This window comes from Sinocyclocheilus rhinocerous, unplaced genomic scaffold (genome assembly GCF_001515625.1).
Source record: "Sinocyclocheilus rhinocerous isolate Xijiao unplaced genomic scaffold, SAMN03320098_v1.1 scaffold919, whole genome shotgun sequence".
NCBI classification, from domain to species: domain Eukaryota; kingdom Metazoa; phylum Chordata; class Actinopteri; order Cypriniformes; family Cyprinidae; genus Sinocyclocheilus; species Sinocyclocheilus rhinocerous.
In genome coordinates this window covers 972,400-991,504 of record NW_015637585.1, presented here as the reverse complement: position 1 = coordinate 991,504, position 19,105 = coordinate 972,400, and the positions used below count along the sequence as shown (strand labels likewise).

At 36.0% G+C, this 19,105-nt stretch overlaps 1 protein-coding gene across 1 annotated transcript; it reads left to right on the top strand.

Annotated features, from left to right (window-relative positions):
- The first annotated feature begins 4,271 nt into the window (after window positions 1-4,271).
- On the top strand, window positions 4,272-12,665 carry LOC107749194 (protein tilB homolog). Its single transcript, XM_016564294.1, has 10 exons — window positions 4,272-4,322; window positions 4,513-4,680; window positions 4,765-4,842; window positions 5,857-6,029; window positions 6,108-6,283; window positions 6,641-6,820; window positions 7,006-7,080; window positions 8,231-8,293; window positions 8,428-8,565; window positions 12,462-12,665. The coding sequence occupies exons 1-10, from the start codon at window positions 4,313-4,315 to the stop codon at window positions 12,652-12,654; spliced, it is 1,254 nt and encodes a 417-aa protein (XP_016419780.1). The 5' UTR covers window positions 4,272-4,312; the 3' UTR covers window positions 12,655-12,665.
- Window positions 12,666-19,105: the final 6,440 nt, after the last annotated feature.

Genomic DNA, 19,105 nt, shown 5'->3' with positions numbered 1-19,105 from the left:
TGAGATGCACCTGTATATATATATATATATATATATATATATATATATATTTTCCGCCAATTGGCAACCCGGGGTGCCGAAATACAATTGGGTAAACTGGCAGTGGGCGGGTTACACAGACCAAAGCAAAGACAGACATTCTGTCCCGGAACGCACATTTTCAAAGGAGAATAACTGACTGTAGCATTGTTTTCCAGATAAACAAGTATGTTAACTTAGCATGTTTCTTAAATATCTGCAAACATATGATATTTTTATGCTTTAGTAGAGTCAAAAACTTACAAACAGCACCTTTAAGTTCTCACTCTGCAGCAAACGGTTTATATGTATTTATATATAGGGCTATACAGCCATCTAGAGGTTATACCCTGATATTGCAGATGATAAATGGATGATAAAGACAACTTCATAGAACAGGTACATGGGACAAACCACCCAGACTGGCGAAACACAGAGGCCCATTGTTGCTCGGTAATCTTTAAAATAAAACAAAACGAACAGACTTTAAGTTCACACAGTCTTGGTTACAGTTGTAAATATTACACAATTTGACCCGACTGACAGGTTCAGAATGATAACAGATGTATATCAAACACATTATTGTGTGACTTATATATACATCGAACTCGTCTCTACAGATGAACAAAATTAATTTTATGACAAAACCGTTTCAAGAATCACGGTTCACAGTATATTCTGAATACCAAAAGAAAGAGAAAAAAACCAAACATGTGTCTGAGCCAAGATCCTGTCTAAAGATAAAGTTACACTTGTGCCACAACTTACGATCATAACACCTCATAACACCCGTTTTTCAGCACTACTTGTGGCATTTGTCACCAGTGGCGGCGCTAGGGCGGGGCTTGACGGGGCTATAGCCCCATCAGAAACTTGCTTAGCACCGGCACCGCCCCCCCAAGGATTTCCTAATGATGTTCCTATTTTTTGGTGTCACTTTCATTAACATTGAAAAATAAACATTAAAATTTTTTTTAAAAAGTGCCTAATATGTGGCCTATAAACAATTGATATTATGGGGGAGGGGTCAAGCAACACAAGCAAGCAACGCGCAAACTGTGCACAAGAGTTATGCCGGTGAACGTCAGTCAATTCACTATAGAGAAAGTGAAAGTAAAAAAAACTGATGGAGCTTTCTAACGCTGCATTAACGGTGCATATTCTCTGAGACAACGAGAGACGAAACTACTATACTACTATACATACTATAGTATGAATTGTCGGCACTTTATCTATTGTAAAACATGGTTAGAATGTTTTACAATAGATAAAACATTTTTTCCTGCCAGTTGGCATTGAGAGTGACTGACACTTGATGGCCAGAAAAAATGACTAAATAGATAGTGTAAAAAAATTTAATAAATAAAAATAAAATAAAACAACGAAAAGAGAAAAAAAAATCCCTACTTTCTTTTCTATGTGCGTTCATAAATTTTATTAATTTGTAAGTGTCATATTTGGCAGTTGGCATTAGAAGATATATTACTAATAACAGTGGCATATGAGAAGTTTAATACCACAGAATTTTTTTTTTTTATTAGCCTTTTTCGAAGCTGCTGTACATAAAAAACACAAGGTGGCTGAATTTGCATGCTATTTAGATAGCTGAAGCTTATAGACTTATAGTTCATTACTTTCACTCAATTTAATTAGTTTTTTAGCACCCCCTCTGAACTAAGCCCCTCCTTAGCACCTAACAAAAAAAATCCTGGAGCCGCCACTGCTTGTCACAGGTGCAAAAACACAGAAAGTGCATCAGCGAATGATGACCATGGGCTGTCAAGCTCATAAACAAGTAAAAATGCTGCTGTAAGTAATTTGTGCTTTTTTTCTGTTTCCCTCTGATCTTCTATAATTGAGGAGAGTAACATCACCTTGTTTTACACTATAGATTTTGTGCAATTTTTGTTACTTTTTTTTTAATTTTTTTTTTTACATCAAACATGTGTAGTCTCTGATTGTTTGCAGTTTGACGGAAGGTGGTAAGATTTTAAAAAATTGTATTCTTATTAATTTGATTTTAGTTTTATTTATTTCTGAAAGTTTTACTCTGTGTGTGTGGATTTGACATGACACAATCATTAAAAAACAGCAAAATACTCCAAGGACATCATTGTGCAATCACATTTCAACAGAGTATTAATATCACTCACTATACATTAATATTACTCTTGTTCTCTCCAGACTGGACTATTGTGATGCTCTCTTGGCGGGCCTTCCTGCATGTACTATCAAGCCTCTGCAACTGATCCAGAATGCAGCAGCCAGAGTGGTCTTCAACAAGCCGAAGATAGCTCACGTCACACCACTCTTCATCAGCCTGCACTGGCTGCCAATAGCCGCTCGCATCAAATTCAAGGTACTGATGCTTGCCTACAAGACAACCACTGGCGCTGCACCAATATACCTAAACTGGTAGGTATACTACAATATACCTATACAATATTCAGACCTACGCCCCCTCCAGAAGCTTGCGTTCTGCAAGTGAACGACGGCTGGTGGTGCCATCCCAAAGAGGTACAAAATCACTCTCACGGACCTTTTACTGGACTGTTCCTAGCTGGTGGAACGACCTATCTCAATCCAAACAGCTGAGTCTTTAGCCATTTTCAAAAAACATCTAAAGACACATCTTTTTCGCCATCACCTGACCAATTAATGCTAGCACTACCTTATTCTATTCGATTCGTTTTGGTCTAATTTATATATATTAAAAAAACACCTTGCTATGCGCATTGTGCAAGACTAACTGAGACTTGTCACAGCACTTGTATGCTATATTGTTGCTCTCTCGTTGGTCTGATTTCTTCTACTTTATAAGTCGCTTTGGATAAAAGCGTCTGCTAAATGACTAAATGTAAATGTAAAACAATTAGGCTATCATCACCACAGCTTAACAAATGCAAGGGATACGACCAGGGGCGTCATGCACTTATTATTTTTGAGGGGGCACGAGGTATTAATATTTTTTAATACGATTGACTTTGTATTTAATGTGAATGTAATAAAAAAAAAAACATTGTAAGTTACTAATTATAACACTTTCATTGTACAGAAAGAGAGCAAAGAACATTATCATTGACTTCAGTCTAGCCAGAGTTCAAACACTCTCAAAAACTCCTATTATAATCACTGAAGCTGTTTACACTGTGAAATGCATATCTTACTTATATCGTTCGCTCATCTACACTTCGTTGTTTCTGACGAGAGAATTAATTCGCCAGAGAGCAGAATTCAGTCAGCGACGCGCGCAGGTGAACAAAATACCGCGTTTCATCGATGACTCATTGAACGCCTCTGATTGGCCTTTGCATTCATAAACTCAACAGACTCTTGTGTGATTGGTTATAATGCGCAGCGCTGTAAAACGTGCCTGTCTCTGGCTCAGCGCCAGCCAGCGAAAGCAGATTTGAATTTAGCAGCTAGTGATGTGCCGCACCGCACATCACACCCGTGTTATTGTATCAATTATAAAAAATATTATTCGGCTATTTTTGTCTTTTGGAAGCTGCATTCCAAATCCACTTGGCTCGAAAATCTGAGGGGGAATGGGAATGACGCCTCTGGATCTCATAGCTCCACTCCGATATATAAATTATGCAAATACATGCAAATATGCTGGCGCAACAACCAATGGTGACATGTCCCAATCTTAGCATGAATTTAACAGTAATTTATTTTGAACAATGTTACACATAACATTTACTGCTTATGTAATGTTGTATATCAACTATATATAGTATTTTTAACATTAATTATGGGACTCTAAATATTTTGAAAACTATAAAAACATTTATTTAACAAATATATATAATGTTCCAAAATATTATAGGAATTGACAGCCAATTCTGTAAGTTTTTAGACATATTTTAAAATAACTTTTAATGGTTAACTGTATTTTACATGCAGTTCCCCCAATCCAATCATATCCTTCACTCAGCATCTCCAAAATCAATATGCATCGTGTTTCTTTGACTGTTATTGTTCACACTGACCACTAGGTGGCAGAGTTGCTACTTGAATGTAAACGGAGCAGCTAGAGCGCAAATATGCCTCTGTTTTGTTGATAAAAAAAGCCGCTTTACTGGTTGTTAATTCGTGTGTCATGATTACATCATGCTAGTTAACATTAAGATTGTTCTTGTCGAAATAAATACCGAATTATTTTCCAGTTCTGGTGTTTTGCTCCGCTGGAATGAATGTTCAAAGGAAAGGCCTAAAAAAAACACAAGCACGAGCTTCTGCAGCGTGCCCGTTTCTATAGCAACGCATAACACACTGGCGCGAGCAAGTCATGGTCCGCAGTAAGTGTTTTAGTCCTAATATAAAAACAATTTTAATGTATTCCTATAATAAAGCGGTTATTGTATTATATGCCTCTTTAAATAAATGACAATTCTTCCCAAATAAACTGTTTTATGTAAAAAGTATAAAATGTTTTCGCGGTTTAGCTGGTGGTAAACTAATCCTCTCTCTCCCTCGCTTTGTGATCAGTCAGCGAGGATCTGATCCGCCGCAGAGCAGAACACAATAATGGGGAGATCTTCTCCCTGGAGGAGGTTGCCCTCCATCAGCAGGACATCGAGAGGATCGAGCATATCGACAAGTGGTGCAGAGACCTCAAAATCCTCTACTTACAGAACAACCTCATCCCTAAGATAGGTAAGCAGACATTCCTGTACATATCAGTGGAATAAATAAATAAATGCATGGCCATTTATATTGCTTTTAACTCTGTTTATGCAGAAAATGTGGGCAGACTAAAGAAGCTGGAGTATCTAAATCTGGCTCTGAACAACATAGAAGTCATCGAGAATTTAGAAGGTGATTGTATTAATAAATTGTTTTTCATTTGTGCATTGCATATGAACATGTTACCAACTGTTTCAGTGTTTTTTTTTTCTTACACTTGTGTAAAAGTATATATATGATATATACATATATTATTATTAATTTTTAATGCTAAATTGCCTGTGATGCCCCTCTTTTGTAACTTGCTTTGGATAAAATTAAACATAAGTATATAAGAAAAAAACATAAAAGTAAAGCAAGCGGTATCTGCAAACAAATTGTGATAAACCTTTTCTCAGAACCAGATATTATATTATAAATTGTTATATTACCAGTTATTATAGTATCAATTAGATACTATTGCAGTTTTATTATTATTGTGAATTTGGTAAGTTTTAGTAATTTTGTGAATTTCTATGCATTCGTTTTTTTTTAAACATGTCTATATGGTTTTTAGTCATTTTTGTTTCAGTTTTAGCTTGAGTTTTTTTTTAGTACATCAAATTAAACTAAACGAAAATGAGAGATGTTTTCCTGGAAAGTTTTTTTTTCTTTTGTAATATTTTATTTTATTTAAGTTAAAGTTTATTTTATTTCAAGTAACAAAAATGTTTTTTATATGGTTTTAGTTTAATTATAATGACCCTACTCAGAAATAATTTGATTTTTTTTGAGCCATTTAATTATCTTTTAACCAACTGGTCCCAACATTGTTTTAGCAAATGTGACGTTCTCCTCAAATTCACAAGAGTGTCCTAGTAGAGCAACCACAAGTGTAGTTTATGATATGAATTATGTACATGATTCAATTATGACAACTAGAAAATGTTCAAATGCTTAATTTTACCAGTATATGTGTTCATCATTTGAAAATTAATAGCTCTCTTTTTGTGAAATGTTTTGCCTGAAAAGTGTGGTGTAATATAGGTATTTTGTTATTTTGTTGCAAATATACTGTATTACAGCTCTAACCAGGCTTGATTTTTGTGTCTATCAGTTCATGTGTATGCATGGAACTGTAATATATATGCGTGTATTTGTGTGTAGGCTGTGAAAGCTTACAGAAACTAGACCTGACAGTGAATTTTGTGGGTAAGCTGAGCAGTGTGGAGTCTCTGAAGCAGAACTTTCATCTCAGAGAGCTCTACCTGGTGGGAAACCCCTGTACTGAATTTCATGGATACAGACAGTATGTGGTGGCATGTCTGCCTCAACTACAGGTACTGCACTGAGACACACATAGAGAGACATTTTTAGCCTTGCGCTATTTATGAACGATTGTCTTTTGTGCTTTGCAGTGGTTGGATGGGAAAGAAATCGGGCGAGGTGAGTGTATTCAGGCCCTGCAGGAACTGGATGCAGTGAGGAGATGTGTTTTAGAACAGGAGGCGGATTATATAGAGAAAAGAAAGGAACAGAAAAGGAGTGGTTTGAAGGAGACAACAGAAAAGCAGGAGGATCTTCAAATAAATCAGTGAGTGTCTTTAAGGTAACTGAAGTTTGAGTAACTGGTTTAAGAGAGCTAAAAGATTATTTGGGTTGCATTAGATGAACTTTAACCGATTGTACCCTGAAATTGATCCTTTTTACACAGGTTTTACACACAGGTTTTATACTGATTCACCCCAAAACTCCCTTTTGAAAAGCTTTTTGAAGGTTCTTGAAAAGCTACATTCACAGAACAATCCTCATAATATAATTTATTTTGAAGAAATTTCTGTGAATATGAACATACTATGGTGTATCGTAAAAAAAGAGGGTTATCAGCTTTAAACCAGACCTGTGCATTTTTCCTTTGATAAGCCTTAACTGTAATGATTATTTCACACAGATTGCTCTCTGAGAACCAAAATGGGACCCATCAGAATCCAGAATCAAGCTCCAAGGCTCACACAGACGCCGAGGATAAAGAGAAGGAATTTTGGGAAAAGCCGTGCCCATTCACACCAGAATCCAGACTAGAGGCCCATCGCCATCTGGAGGACAAGAGGAGGGCCAAAGAGAAAGAGAGGTACTGGCCAACTAAGAAAAAGAGGACTGAAATCACTGTAATGGTATCTACATCTAAATATCCCTGTGATGCCCATTTCTCAATCTTTACATTTTTATGAGATAAAGGAGAGAACGACATTAAGCTTTTGCATGTTTTTCCTGTAAACAGCTTTACTCACAGCAGTCAATTCTGTGTTTCTACAGAGAGAAGCCTAAAAACAAAACCCTCAGAGCTCTGATCACTGCAGATGGACGAGTGCTGAACATCAACGAGCCCAAGTACATGCACAAAAACACACATACTTTCCTGTAAACAGCTTTACTCACAGCAGTCAATTCTGTGTTTCTACAGAGAGAAGCCTAAAAACAAAACCCTCACTAAAACACACTACTCCTGTGTAGCCAATACAGTATGTCAGTCCAATCCACTTTGCAGATTATTCTAGCTAAGGACCACCCCCACTTTAGAAGAAAATATCTGACAGAAAGCAGCCAAAGCATATTTTCTTTTACTTGCTGCTTATTTTCTCAAACAAAAGCAAGGGATATTGTTCTGTTGTTCTGTTCCCACAAACCTTGTTAGTCACAAACTCTAAGGCAAAATTTGAACATGATTTTGTGTTGTGGTTGACAGATAAAAAAAACCATGGCTACAATAAATTGAGTTGCAGTCAGTCAGACTGAAGCCAGCTCTCACATTGTAAGGAAAAAGAAAAGCCAGATTCCACAATCCAAAAGGAACAACGGAAAACCTAAAAATTCATAGTGAAAATCCAAAATGCAAATGTCCAAAAACAGGCATGAGCTCAAAATGTAATGCAAACAAATGGACTTATCCAAAAAAGATACAAAACTGTCACTGGAACAGTAAACTAGAATAAACATAAGTAAACAGAAAAAACGAAATGGTACATCTCTGTACCCTATTTACCCCTAAATGGTACATCTTAGTACCTTAAAGGTCCATATCAGTACCTAATGTGTACATATTTTTACCTTTTGAGCGGTACAAATATGTACACATTAGGTACTAATTTTTGGGCGGTACCTTCTCAAAAGGTACAAATATGTACATATTAGTACCTAATGTGTACATATTTGTACCTTTTGAGGGGGTACCGCCCAGTGACAGTTGTACCTTTTTTTCTGAGAGTATGGGCAGAATAATGTGCAAAGTGGACCAGAATTTATGCCAACAGTAAAAAGTCTGGCTACATGAGACTAGGGCTAGCAAGACACAAGTGATAACATGAATCTATTTATAGTGAGAAACAGGAAATCAACTAAAGGTAAGATGGCTAAACTAGGTCACAGGAGAGATACAGTATATATCATACATCAACAGTGCCTCACTCCAACCAATGAAACAAATGATACATACTCAAACATGAAAAAAATATATTTATTTCATGTGATCTCTGTCTCAAAGGTTGGACTTCAATCTCACTGAGGATGAGAACAACTGCATGCTTTTGGATTTACATGTTTACAGGTACAGACACACTCACTCAGCTGGCTCTTGTCCTCGGCACAAAATGATCAAGTCATGATTTAGCAGTATACTTTCTTTCTATCTTTGGGTAAACTTTTTTTTTTTCAAGGATAACTTTTTGTACACAAATCTAGACTGTGTAAAACCTGTCCTTTAAAACCCATTCTGTTATATTTGTGTTTTTTGGAGGCAATTGGAGAGATTAAACCAAAGAAACCTACTGCCAGGCCGACCAGTGTTACCAGTAACCAGAATACCAGGACAGAGACCAGGTAATTCAGTTCAGCTACCTGCCTATGTCAACATTTGTTCATGTCTTAACAGTGTTATTATGATCCTCCTGATACCACTCATAAATGTGGCCTTGGTCAGGGTCTGGGTTAGTTTTAAATCCTGCTTCACAAATATACAAATCAGAATTCTGCTAAATATCTTTTGTATTCCAAGAAAAAAAGAAAATTCTGGCATTGAAATGACATGAGGGTGAGTAAGATGGTGACAGTACTTTAATTTCTGGGTGAACTATCCATTCAAGATGACAAAAATCGAAGTTGTGTCCTTGAGCAAAGCACTCAACTGCAGGTCACTCCAGGGACGCTGAGCTTATTATTAGGGAAGTGGCTTTGGAGCTAAGTTTGCTAAAAGACTAAATTGCAGTATATACAGTATATACAAGCTTATCTGCTTTATAATTGATCTCTCTTTATATACCTCTCTCCCTTTCTCTCGTTTTCTCTCTACAATTTACAGCGGGAGGTCATATGCGGTGACTTTCACACTGAACAAGATCCCTTGTGTGTGTGCAGGCACCTCTAATGGGTCTTAATGCATGTTTGCATTAACCCGTGTGACTGTAGAATTAGTTTGTTGACTCTAAGGTTTTATTCCATTGTGCGACCGTGTGTCTGTGTGTGTCCTTCAGTCGGTTTATCAGCATATTAAGTGAACACTGGGGTATAACATTAAAGACCTAATAAAAATGCAAATAAGATGCAAATAAACCAGTTACTGTCATTCCGCTCACAAACACACACTCTTCTGCCCTTACTCCATCCTGATGGATGACATCATCTGAACCTGATTACTCCTGACCTCCTGACACGCTGGGAGGTCAGATGCTCTTGCTCTTATATACACACACACATGCACGCTTGTGTTATTATTTACTGAGACCCTCAGGTCTCAGGTTTGTGTACCTGCCCCTGAGGAAATCAGAGCACTTTCTGTAAATCATCTGTGTGTGTGTGATAACGTACTTGCTGAGGCACTGATTGGCTCGGAAAGTACAGTATAATCGCACGCTATCGGTGATTCAGAGTCCAATCAGGTTTCAGCTGCCGCACTAATTAAATTTTTAGTGATTCATTCTTAAAGCATGAGAGAGACGGAAGCGGAGATAAAGAGTGACTCTAATACTGTACTATAAATAATATGCTATGTATTATTAGTGTTATTGTGTAGTCAAAGAGTTCACCAGAAATCATTAGATTCCCGTCCTAGCACAAAGTCTAAATAAAGCCCTACTGTGTGTTGAAGTCACAAGCCTTTCGGTTTTAGTCTACAGGAATTTAGGGCTGATTTATCTGCTATCAAGATAGGTGGGGCTGGCCATCATACTGGGATTTGTGTTTCTGTGTAAGAGGCAGAAAGCTGCGGCGCCCGCAACACTGCTCTGTTGAGGAGGCCTGCGGTACAACATGATGATTGTGGAGAGCAGTAGTGGATTAATGGACATTTATCAGCTTACCTCACTGCTTAGTGCTTGTCAAGCAATGACTAAACATGCTTTCCATTCGCTTTTACTTTCTTAATCTGCACCGAGGATCCATAATGAGCCATTAAATGAATGAATTAGGGACTTTAAGCAAACAGCTGCTGATGGAATGACAGCGGCATTCTGCAAAAGAAAAAAATAAGTTCTATTGCACATACGTGATTAACTTCTACTTTGTGACGTTGTACTGTAATTGTGTACAGGAGAATAGCTCTTTTAGGTAACAGATTAGGTAACATTGCTTAATGGGAATTAATCACAGTTAGCTATCATTTAAAGTGATAGATCACCCAAAAATGAAAATTCTCGTAAGACCTTTGTTCATCTTCGGAACAAAAATTAAGATATTTTTGATGAAATCCAAGAGCTTTCTGACCCTATGAATGATTAGATAATAATTATTAGTTAGATAATAATAATAATTTAAAGTCATCCTGCACCCCAACCCCCCCCCCGTTCGAGAACCACTGGTCTGGTTACATATTACACATTAGATTTAATGAAAGCAGCATTCTTAGTGCATTTACATTTTTACTACATGATGCATTTCTAAGGGAAATAGAATACTTAGCAGAAAATAATAGCAGGAATTTTATGTATTTAATTGGATTTGATTGAATCATAAAGACTGCACAAATGGTAATAAATAGTTATTAAATGTTGCTTTCCTGTATAATGACCACTAAACTGACCATTGTCCTGGGCTGCATTTCCGCATTGGTGGCAGTGGTTGTATGATCTACTTATGCTTACGATACTTTTGTGAAACACAGCCCTGGGCAGTTCCTATTGCACATAGCTGTGATAGTTTTATGTCTCTCATTGTATCACTCTACTGTCTCTGTATTTTCAAATAATGAAATAATTTTAACTTAGATCAATATTTCAGGAACCTATATTTATTTATTATTATTTACACAGCCGTATGATACGCAGGATGATTTGCAGTGCATCAGTTGTTACCGCAGAATAAATCCCTTTAGGGTGATACAAGATTTACTTGAGGTCCTGATCACATTGTCTTTAGCCCGATTCGGACGGTAATTGTTTCTCATATGGACGTCTGTAAAAATACATTTACATATCACCTCAGTGATAAAACTCATGGATTCGGATGGCGATTTATTCACAGTGGAGGAGCGAGTTCTGTGATCCTACAAACCTGGGAACGCGCTGCTCACGTGGCCAGTCACATGATTGTCTGCTTTAAATAAAATTAATTTTATTTACAAATGTATTCTTATTATTGTGTAAAATGTATTTAAAAATACTTATTATTATTATGTAAAATGTATTCTTATTATTCCAAGCATATTTTATAATATATAATCATATTTATTATTTGATTATTTAAATCTCCTGTTTAAAAATAGGAAAATAGACGTGCTATAGTTGTACATAATTATACGCGATATATATCTGTTTATACTACACATTTTAAAATTGTATTGCATACCTGCTGCTGCCATAATAAAGACCCATTTCGAATGTTTACGTGCTTTTCTTCTCTTTCTGCTCCCAGTCGCTGTGGTGGAGCAGTTATGAAGTATTGTTATTTTAAATACTTTCCAGCATTTCAGAAATAAATGTGTATGCAAATTACACTGAAGTAGGCTACAACGTTACCTTACGGTGTTCGGGAGTGCTCAAAAAGGGTTTAAACACTGAATTTTAAATCGATTTCTTCTCGTAAACTCAGAGATGTGGATTCGGACGGCAATTAAATTACCACAAGACCTTGGTGTTTGTCAAAAAACAGTAGGTAATTCGGCCGGGGATTTTTAAGGGGGTGGTGAGAGAAAAACACCGACATCCTGGATTCGAACGGCATTAAAATCACCAACTACCCCCTGTAAATGGTGAAAATCACTTACGTCCCCCTGAGAAACAATTACCGTCCAAATAGGGCTATATTTTGTGGTAATGACCAGCTGACTGTAAAATTCCATATTTATTATTTTTTCCTGCCCATACTGCATGTTGTGTATGAAAAGTATTTTAAATGTTTAAAGATTAAAAGAATTCTGGGTTACTTTTTATTTTAAGGTCCTTGTTACAGTGAAATTATACATTTAAGTACTGAGTAATAATAATTAACTACATGTACTTACTATTTGGTTAGGGTTAGGTCTAGGGTTTTCTTTATAATAAGGTACACAGATGAATCATGCACAGTAAGAACACAGTAAGATTTATTCAGAAAGTAAATAGAGTCAAATGTGTCATGTAGGGTGCGTCTTTGTGGTGGATGTGATTTGGCAAAGAGCAGGTGGGAGAAACGGACTTTGATTTTGCAGAGATTGTGCTGACTGAACAGTTAGACTAGAGTTATAGACTAATAAATTCTTAAAACGCAACAAAACAGCAATCTCAGTCAGATCTGTCTCTCTGCAGGCCAGCGCCAGGGCGTGAATTATTGGAGGTGGATGCCGGTCTGGTTGGGAGTCTGGCCAACATTGTTCCCAAAGGAAATGAGTCTTCCCACAAGTCCCTGCAGCTCTCTCAGCATCCCCAGCGCTGTGGCGTCGAGGAGAGGTCTGTGTCAAAGGACTTCGTGGACGATCCAGAAGTGCCTCCACTTATGTGAGCGAGACAGAGAGAGAGAGAGAGAGAGAGAATATGCTATGATATGACACAGCAAGAGAGAATAAGCATAATCACACTCTGCTGAGCTTGTGGAAGTGTGTGTGTGATTAAATAATCTGAGATATATTTAGTTCTCTTCATTAGACGTATAGTTAAGCAGATGAGTAATTGTCAGTCTCATTCAAGCTTGCTGAATATTTCACTGCTACACATCTTTCACTTTCAGTGTGTTCTCTCTCTCTCTATTACACACACGCACACACAGATACTCATTTATTGACTTACAGTCATGTCTGTCTGATATAAAGAGGAGGTGTCTCTAATGCTGTCTACTCCGGATGTGGGCATCATGCCAGGACAAAACTAAATTGCTCCCATTATAATCAATGAAGCTGTCCGCAATGGGAATTCCTGTTTTGTTTTGTTGTTTTTTTTATTCAGTTGATAGACACTCTTTCTATTTTCGATGTGCTGCACAAATTCTTTTTCCTTGAAATTATTTTATTTATGAATATCATATGTGTAAAATTTATTGTTATGAATTTTAGTTGTTATATGTTCTACTTTTGTTGGTCCCCACAAAGCCAGCTTGTGATGTTTCTGGCCTCTGACCTGCTATTTTAAATCATCATTTGTTTCTACTACAAGTAGTCATTAAAATAAAATTGTGTAAAATTATTTTGTCTTTCTAAAACAGGGCATACATAGTCACCACCTTTATTTCTATAGTGCTTAATGCAATACAGATTGTTTCAAAGCAGCTTCACAGTGTTATTAAGAATCAATGGTGCAGTGGTTCTTCAAATATGAGACAAATTCAAATTCTGCTGTAAAGTAACTCTTAAGAAGCCAATGGTGTATTTTATCATACAGTTTTATTATATTCTATTAGAGGTCAATAGCTGTGTAAAGTTAATCAATTATGAAACAAGTTCAATTCAGCTAGTTCAGTTGAATGTTAATTCAGTTTAGTTCAATAACAATTGTCAATGTTGCTAAATTCCTTAATTATGAAACAAAAATGGATCAGCTATAAAGCAGCTCAACATAAGACAACAGTGTGATCATCCAGCTCATTTCAGTTTACAGTGAATTTCTGTCTTAAAATAAACTGTCAAGGCTGGTTATGTTTAGTTAGTAAACATTCTGAGGTGACCAACAGCTTCAATGCCACTGTGGACAGCCTTACATGTGTTGTCACCTGATGGATGTCATGGTGGATGGCATAACTACATCATTTTGAGTCAGAAAAAAAGAAGTCCTGCACCTGCCAAGCAACTCCCATTGAGATATTTCTCCAGGTATTACATAAACTATGTTCAAAAAGTTTTTGGGTCAATAATGTTTTTTTCTATTTATCAAAGAATCCTGAAATGTCCTGAAATGAGCATATTTGAATTATTTCTTAAGGATCATGTGACACTGAAGACTGGAGTAATGGCTGCTGAAAATTCAGCTTTGCCATAAAAAATACATTTTGAAATATATTAAAATAGAAAAGTTATTTTAAATTGTAATATTTCACAATACTGCTTTTTTTTACTTTCTTTTTTTATCAAATTTATTTTTATCGGCATGTATTTGATAAAAAAGAAAGTAAAAACAGCAGCCTTGGAGACCTCTTTCAAAAACTAAAATTAAAAAAATTAAACTAAGATTCTGGTCACTTGCACATGGCTAGTGATTATTATTCAAGATCGGTGTTTATGTTTACGTTGGCTAATAGTCAGGATTTCTAATCATAGGCTTAGAGTCACATGTATTGTTGTGCTGCTTTCCCTGTCTTTCTCTTTTCTTATTTTTTTCTTTTATGTGTTGGAGGAATGTGTGGATATGTGTTGGAGATGTCTGTGAAGGTAAATGCTGTTTTGTGTATGTGTGTCCATGCAGAAGAGGTCAGATGTGTACATAACTGCCAACGGATGAGCTCATTTCTCTGCAGTATTTCTATTTTCAGGAAAGCAAGAAGATATACTCACCCTATAGTTCACACTCCTTATACAGCTCACACACACACAACAAAGGTCAAACACATCACAGTACAAGCACATTCTTTACAGCTCACACTCAGGGTCAGCAGGTACACAGCTTTCCTCAGTGTTTGAGTGTTATTCTTCAGTATTGTGTCTGTGTCCTTTCCTATGCTGCTTTATGTGTGTACAAGTGAATTATCAGTATGTGCAGATGTGCTGTGCAGGTTTCATTTTCATTTTTATTAAAAACTCCTGTCAGCAGATGAGTAATTTACATTGATGCTGACATTTAAACACCCCTGTGCTGTGCTGGACTAAATCTTATGAAAGCCATTTTAGAGACACTTCAGAGAATAGAGTAAACCCATTACACTTGAAAAAGTGTAAAATAGTCAAAATAGTCTTGGTTTATATTTTGCTTTTCTAATGTAATACAACATTTTTCTTTATGAATTATATTATCAGCATAAAAAATTGAGTGAAAAGTTGAGTTGAAATATTAACATGAATGTCTTGGTTGTGTGTCTCAAGCTGCATGAACTCCACAAGTTTATGGAAATCTTTATGATGATATTCATGCTGTAGCAATGTTATGATTTGAGATAAGCTGAAGAGCATCTTGTGTTTCAATGGAAGCAAGAATATCTAACAAGAACAAAAATGTGATTATTTATTGACTTCGAAATAAGTCATAAATACACTACCATTCAAAAGCTTGGGGGAGAGTAAGATTTATTTTAAAGAAATTAATACTTTTTTCAGCAAGTGCCAGTAAAAACCATTTATAATGCTACAAAAGCATGTTACATTTTTAAATAAATGCTGTTCTTTTGAACTTTATATTAATCACAAAATCCTGAAAAGATGTATCATGGTTTCCTCTAGGCCTCTAACACTAGCTTGCTCTATTCTTTTTCTATTCTGTCTGTTTTCTTTTTATTTATTATATAATTTAAAAAAAAACCTTGCTACGTGTACTGCATTAAGCTAACTGAGACTTGTTACAGCACTTGCATATCATTGCTGTTTTGTTGATTTTGATTGATTCCATTGTCCTCATTTGTAAGTCGCTTTGGATAAAAGCGTCTGCTAAATGTCTAAATGTAAATGTAATGTTTCCAAACATATTAAGCAGCAATGTTTTCGATGTTGATAATAATAAGAAATGTTTCTTGAGCATCAAATCAGCAAATTCAAATGATTTTCACTGAAGACTGGAGAATAAAGCTGAAAATTCAGCTTTGCCATTACAGGAAAAAATTAGATTTGAAAATATATTCATAAAGAAAATTGTAATATTTCACTATATTTATGTTTTTGCTATATATTTTTGTTCAAATAAATGCAAATAAACTAACTCCAGCCTTTTGAAGGGAAGTGTATTTCTTATCCTAACATTTCTGTTTTAATTATTTTAACATTTTTGTTTTAATTATTTTAACATTTTTAACTACATCTCGAATCCCATATTTTCAGTGTATACTGTATTTTTTAATCCTGAGCTTGTCAGACAATTTCTTAACCGAAACGTTTGTGAAAAGCATTATAAAAATGTAGTTAATGGGTTTAAATATGCTGCAAGTGTATTGAACGTCATGTGCTTTTCACATTAGGAACTGCACACCAAAAGTTAATTCTGCTCCAGATGTGTGTGTTCACATTAGGACTTATTGTCCTAATGTATTTGAATGTCAGGTTTTTGAAACTGTTGCAGATGAATAAAACATGATGATTTAACGCAGCAGCTGGACATAGACTGAATTATTCAACCCCTGTCACCCTGACAAAGATGCTCTCTTTTCTTTCTCTCCCCACTGTCTCTTCAACTCCCCTGGCTCCGCTGTTCCTCCAATCTCTGACAAGGAGAAGATGCTGTCTGCTCTGACTTTCCAAGAGCCTAACTCCACAGTCAGGTCATTTTTGATGTTACTTCACTTTTATTGATCGGTTTGTCTTTTTCATCCTCGCTTTGCTCAATCTCTCTCTCTCTTTCTTTCTGTAGCCGTAGGATCCTGCCGTCCCGAGGGAAGTGTATGTCAGATGGTGGTGGCACAGGCTCTCTAAACTGAACTATGGCCGCTCTCTGTCTTTCTGAGGCTAACAGCATCTCTCCTAGCTGCTTGACGTCATAAGCACTTAAATTTATGGCTTATGAATCATAAAGATTTATAGCCTTAATCTTAGGCTGTGTTCATAGAAAGAGGAATTAAGTAGGCCTGCATCTAACTGATTTGTCCCAAAAGAGAATTGGGACTGGATTTGAAATGACATGGGTGACTGGATAAGCAGAAAGACAAACAGATTCATGATTGTGTTTTGATTTACAGGTATGTTCCCATAATGCACTGTGGTACTGGGGACACCTTAAGAGTGTCCCATAAAGCAGTGTATTTAAGCAGAGCTTTTCTGCGGTTTTTGAGTTTAACAATGTGAATTTACACCTTTGTGGACAGATGGGATCATTTTAGAGCTCTGGACTTGTGTGTGTGTGTGTGTGTGTGTGTGTGTTTCAGCAGCCATCTTGACTAGCTCTGTAAAAAGCATCTGAATTCAGCAGAGAGCAGTCAGATACTCCCACTGCACAAAAGAGACTAAAAAACGCCAACGATGAGGTAAAAAACTCCCCCAAATAATCTAAATCAAATTCACAAACATGCACACGTATGCACATTGCACACAAAGGGAAACAAGCAACCTAAGACGGCACGTGTACTGTAAAAACCCCTGTGTGTGCTAAATATTCTCATTTGCTCTGATGTGTGAGATTTGAAATCTAAGAAACTTAATTCTCAGAGAGAGTGTAAATCTCATTAATGATAAATGAAATCCTGAGAACTGCTTCACTGTGGGATTCTCGGTTTCAGTTTCAGTTTAGAGTGCTTTTTTGCAGTGTTTCCCAACCTTTTTGGTCTTTTGTACCTCCACATCCCCATCAGTAAGGCTCAAATTCTCCAACACCAATCCAGAAATGCGTTCCTGTATACATATTATGCTGAATATTGCTTGCCATTATCATTGATATCTTACTTCACTTCACTTTAAAAAAAACTGCTGTATATATATATATATATATATATATATATATATATATATATAGCAATAGTGCGAATGGGATAAAAAGAGACAAGTTGAAGAGGCAGGTTTACCACTCATTTTACCTCATACAATATTTTGGCAGGTAGTGAAGGCATGCTGTCCTTGTATTGTATTTCTATATATTTTTCCCTCTTATTATTTATGCGCACAAATACAAGGCGTCTGCAGATTCCAGTCTGTCAGTATGAGACAGATTGAGCAGAAATTAGAGAGGGTTTCTGGGACAGGAGATGCTGGGTGAGAGGAGGAATTTACAGAGCAAAGCAATGAGAGAGAGATACATGTCACTGCAACCATCTGATGCTGAGTGTAGACTTATGCGCAGTTCCTGCACTGAGGGTTTGTATAGAGTTCTTAGTTTTTATGATTTCAAACTGACAACACATACAAGTTTTTGAAAGTGAAAAAGAGCAAGTCATATAATTGACATTCTCAGAATTCCCTGTGATTTCAGAACTTTTGTTAAGAGAACTTTCTTATTAGTTTTTTTTCTTATCAGTTATGTACATTAGGGTTATATGTCATATTTTATGTTGATAAATTAATGTTTATTACATTACTTTAGTGTCAAGTGTATTACCATTATGGTACTTAATATTTGTGTGCATGACACTGTGTACCTTCAGTATGTTGGTATTAATCTCAGTTTGTGGAAAAGCAACTTTTGATAAGTTTGGATCTTCATGTGGTTTTCTCATTACCACCTATGTTTTTTTTGGTGATTGTCAGTATATTACAAAGGTTTAAAACATAGTACTTCAGTTGGTTGGTATCAGTTAAAAAAATTTAAATTTAAGTTAAATCCATAAAACAATTTTTTTTAAATAAATAGGCTATTTTTTTTTTTTACAGTGTATGCCTCTGTATTTTTTATTGTATATTGTTATGTATATTGTACGGAGCCCCTAAAGGGACATGGTGGTGGAAAAAAATTAAATCAAATTCACAAACATGCACACGTATGCACATTGCACACAAAGGGAAACAAGCAACCTAAGACGGCACGTGTACTGTAAAAACCCCTGTGTGTGCTAAATATTCTCATTTGCTCTGATGTGTGAGATTTGAAATCTAAGAAACTTAATTCTCAGAGAGAGTGTAAATCTCATTAATGATAAATGAAATCCTGAGAACTGCTTCACTGTGGGATTCTCGGTTTCAGTTTCAGTTTAGAGTGCTTTTTTGCAGTGTTTCCCAACCTTTTTGGTCTTTTGTACCTCCACATCCCCATCAGTAAGGCTCAAATTCTCCAACACCAATCCAGAAATGCGTTCCTGTATACATATTATGCTGAATATTGCTTGCCATTATCATTGATATCTTACTTCACTTCACTTTAAAAAAAACTGCTGAATATATATATATATATATATATATATATAT

Coding starts and splice junctions, on each gene's coding strand:
- LOC107749194 (XM_016564294.1), top strand. Junction 7,081..8,230: donor CTGAACATCAACGAGCCCAA/GTACATGCACAA, acceptor TCTGTCTCAAAG/GTTGGACTTCAATCTCACTG. Junction 8,566..12,461: donor AATACCAGGACAGAGACCAG/GTAATTCAGTTC, acceptor GTCTCTCTGCAG/GCCAGCGCCAGGGCGTGAAT.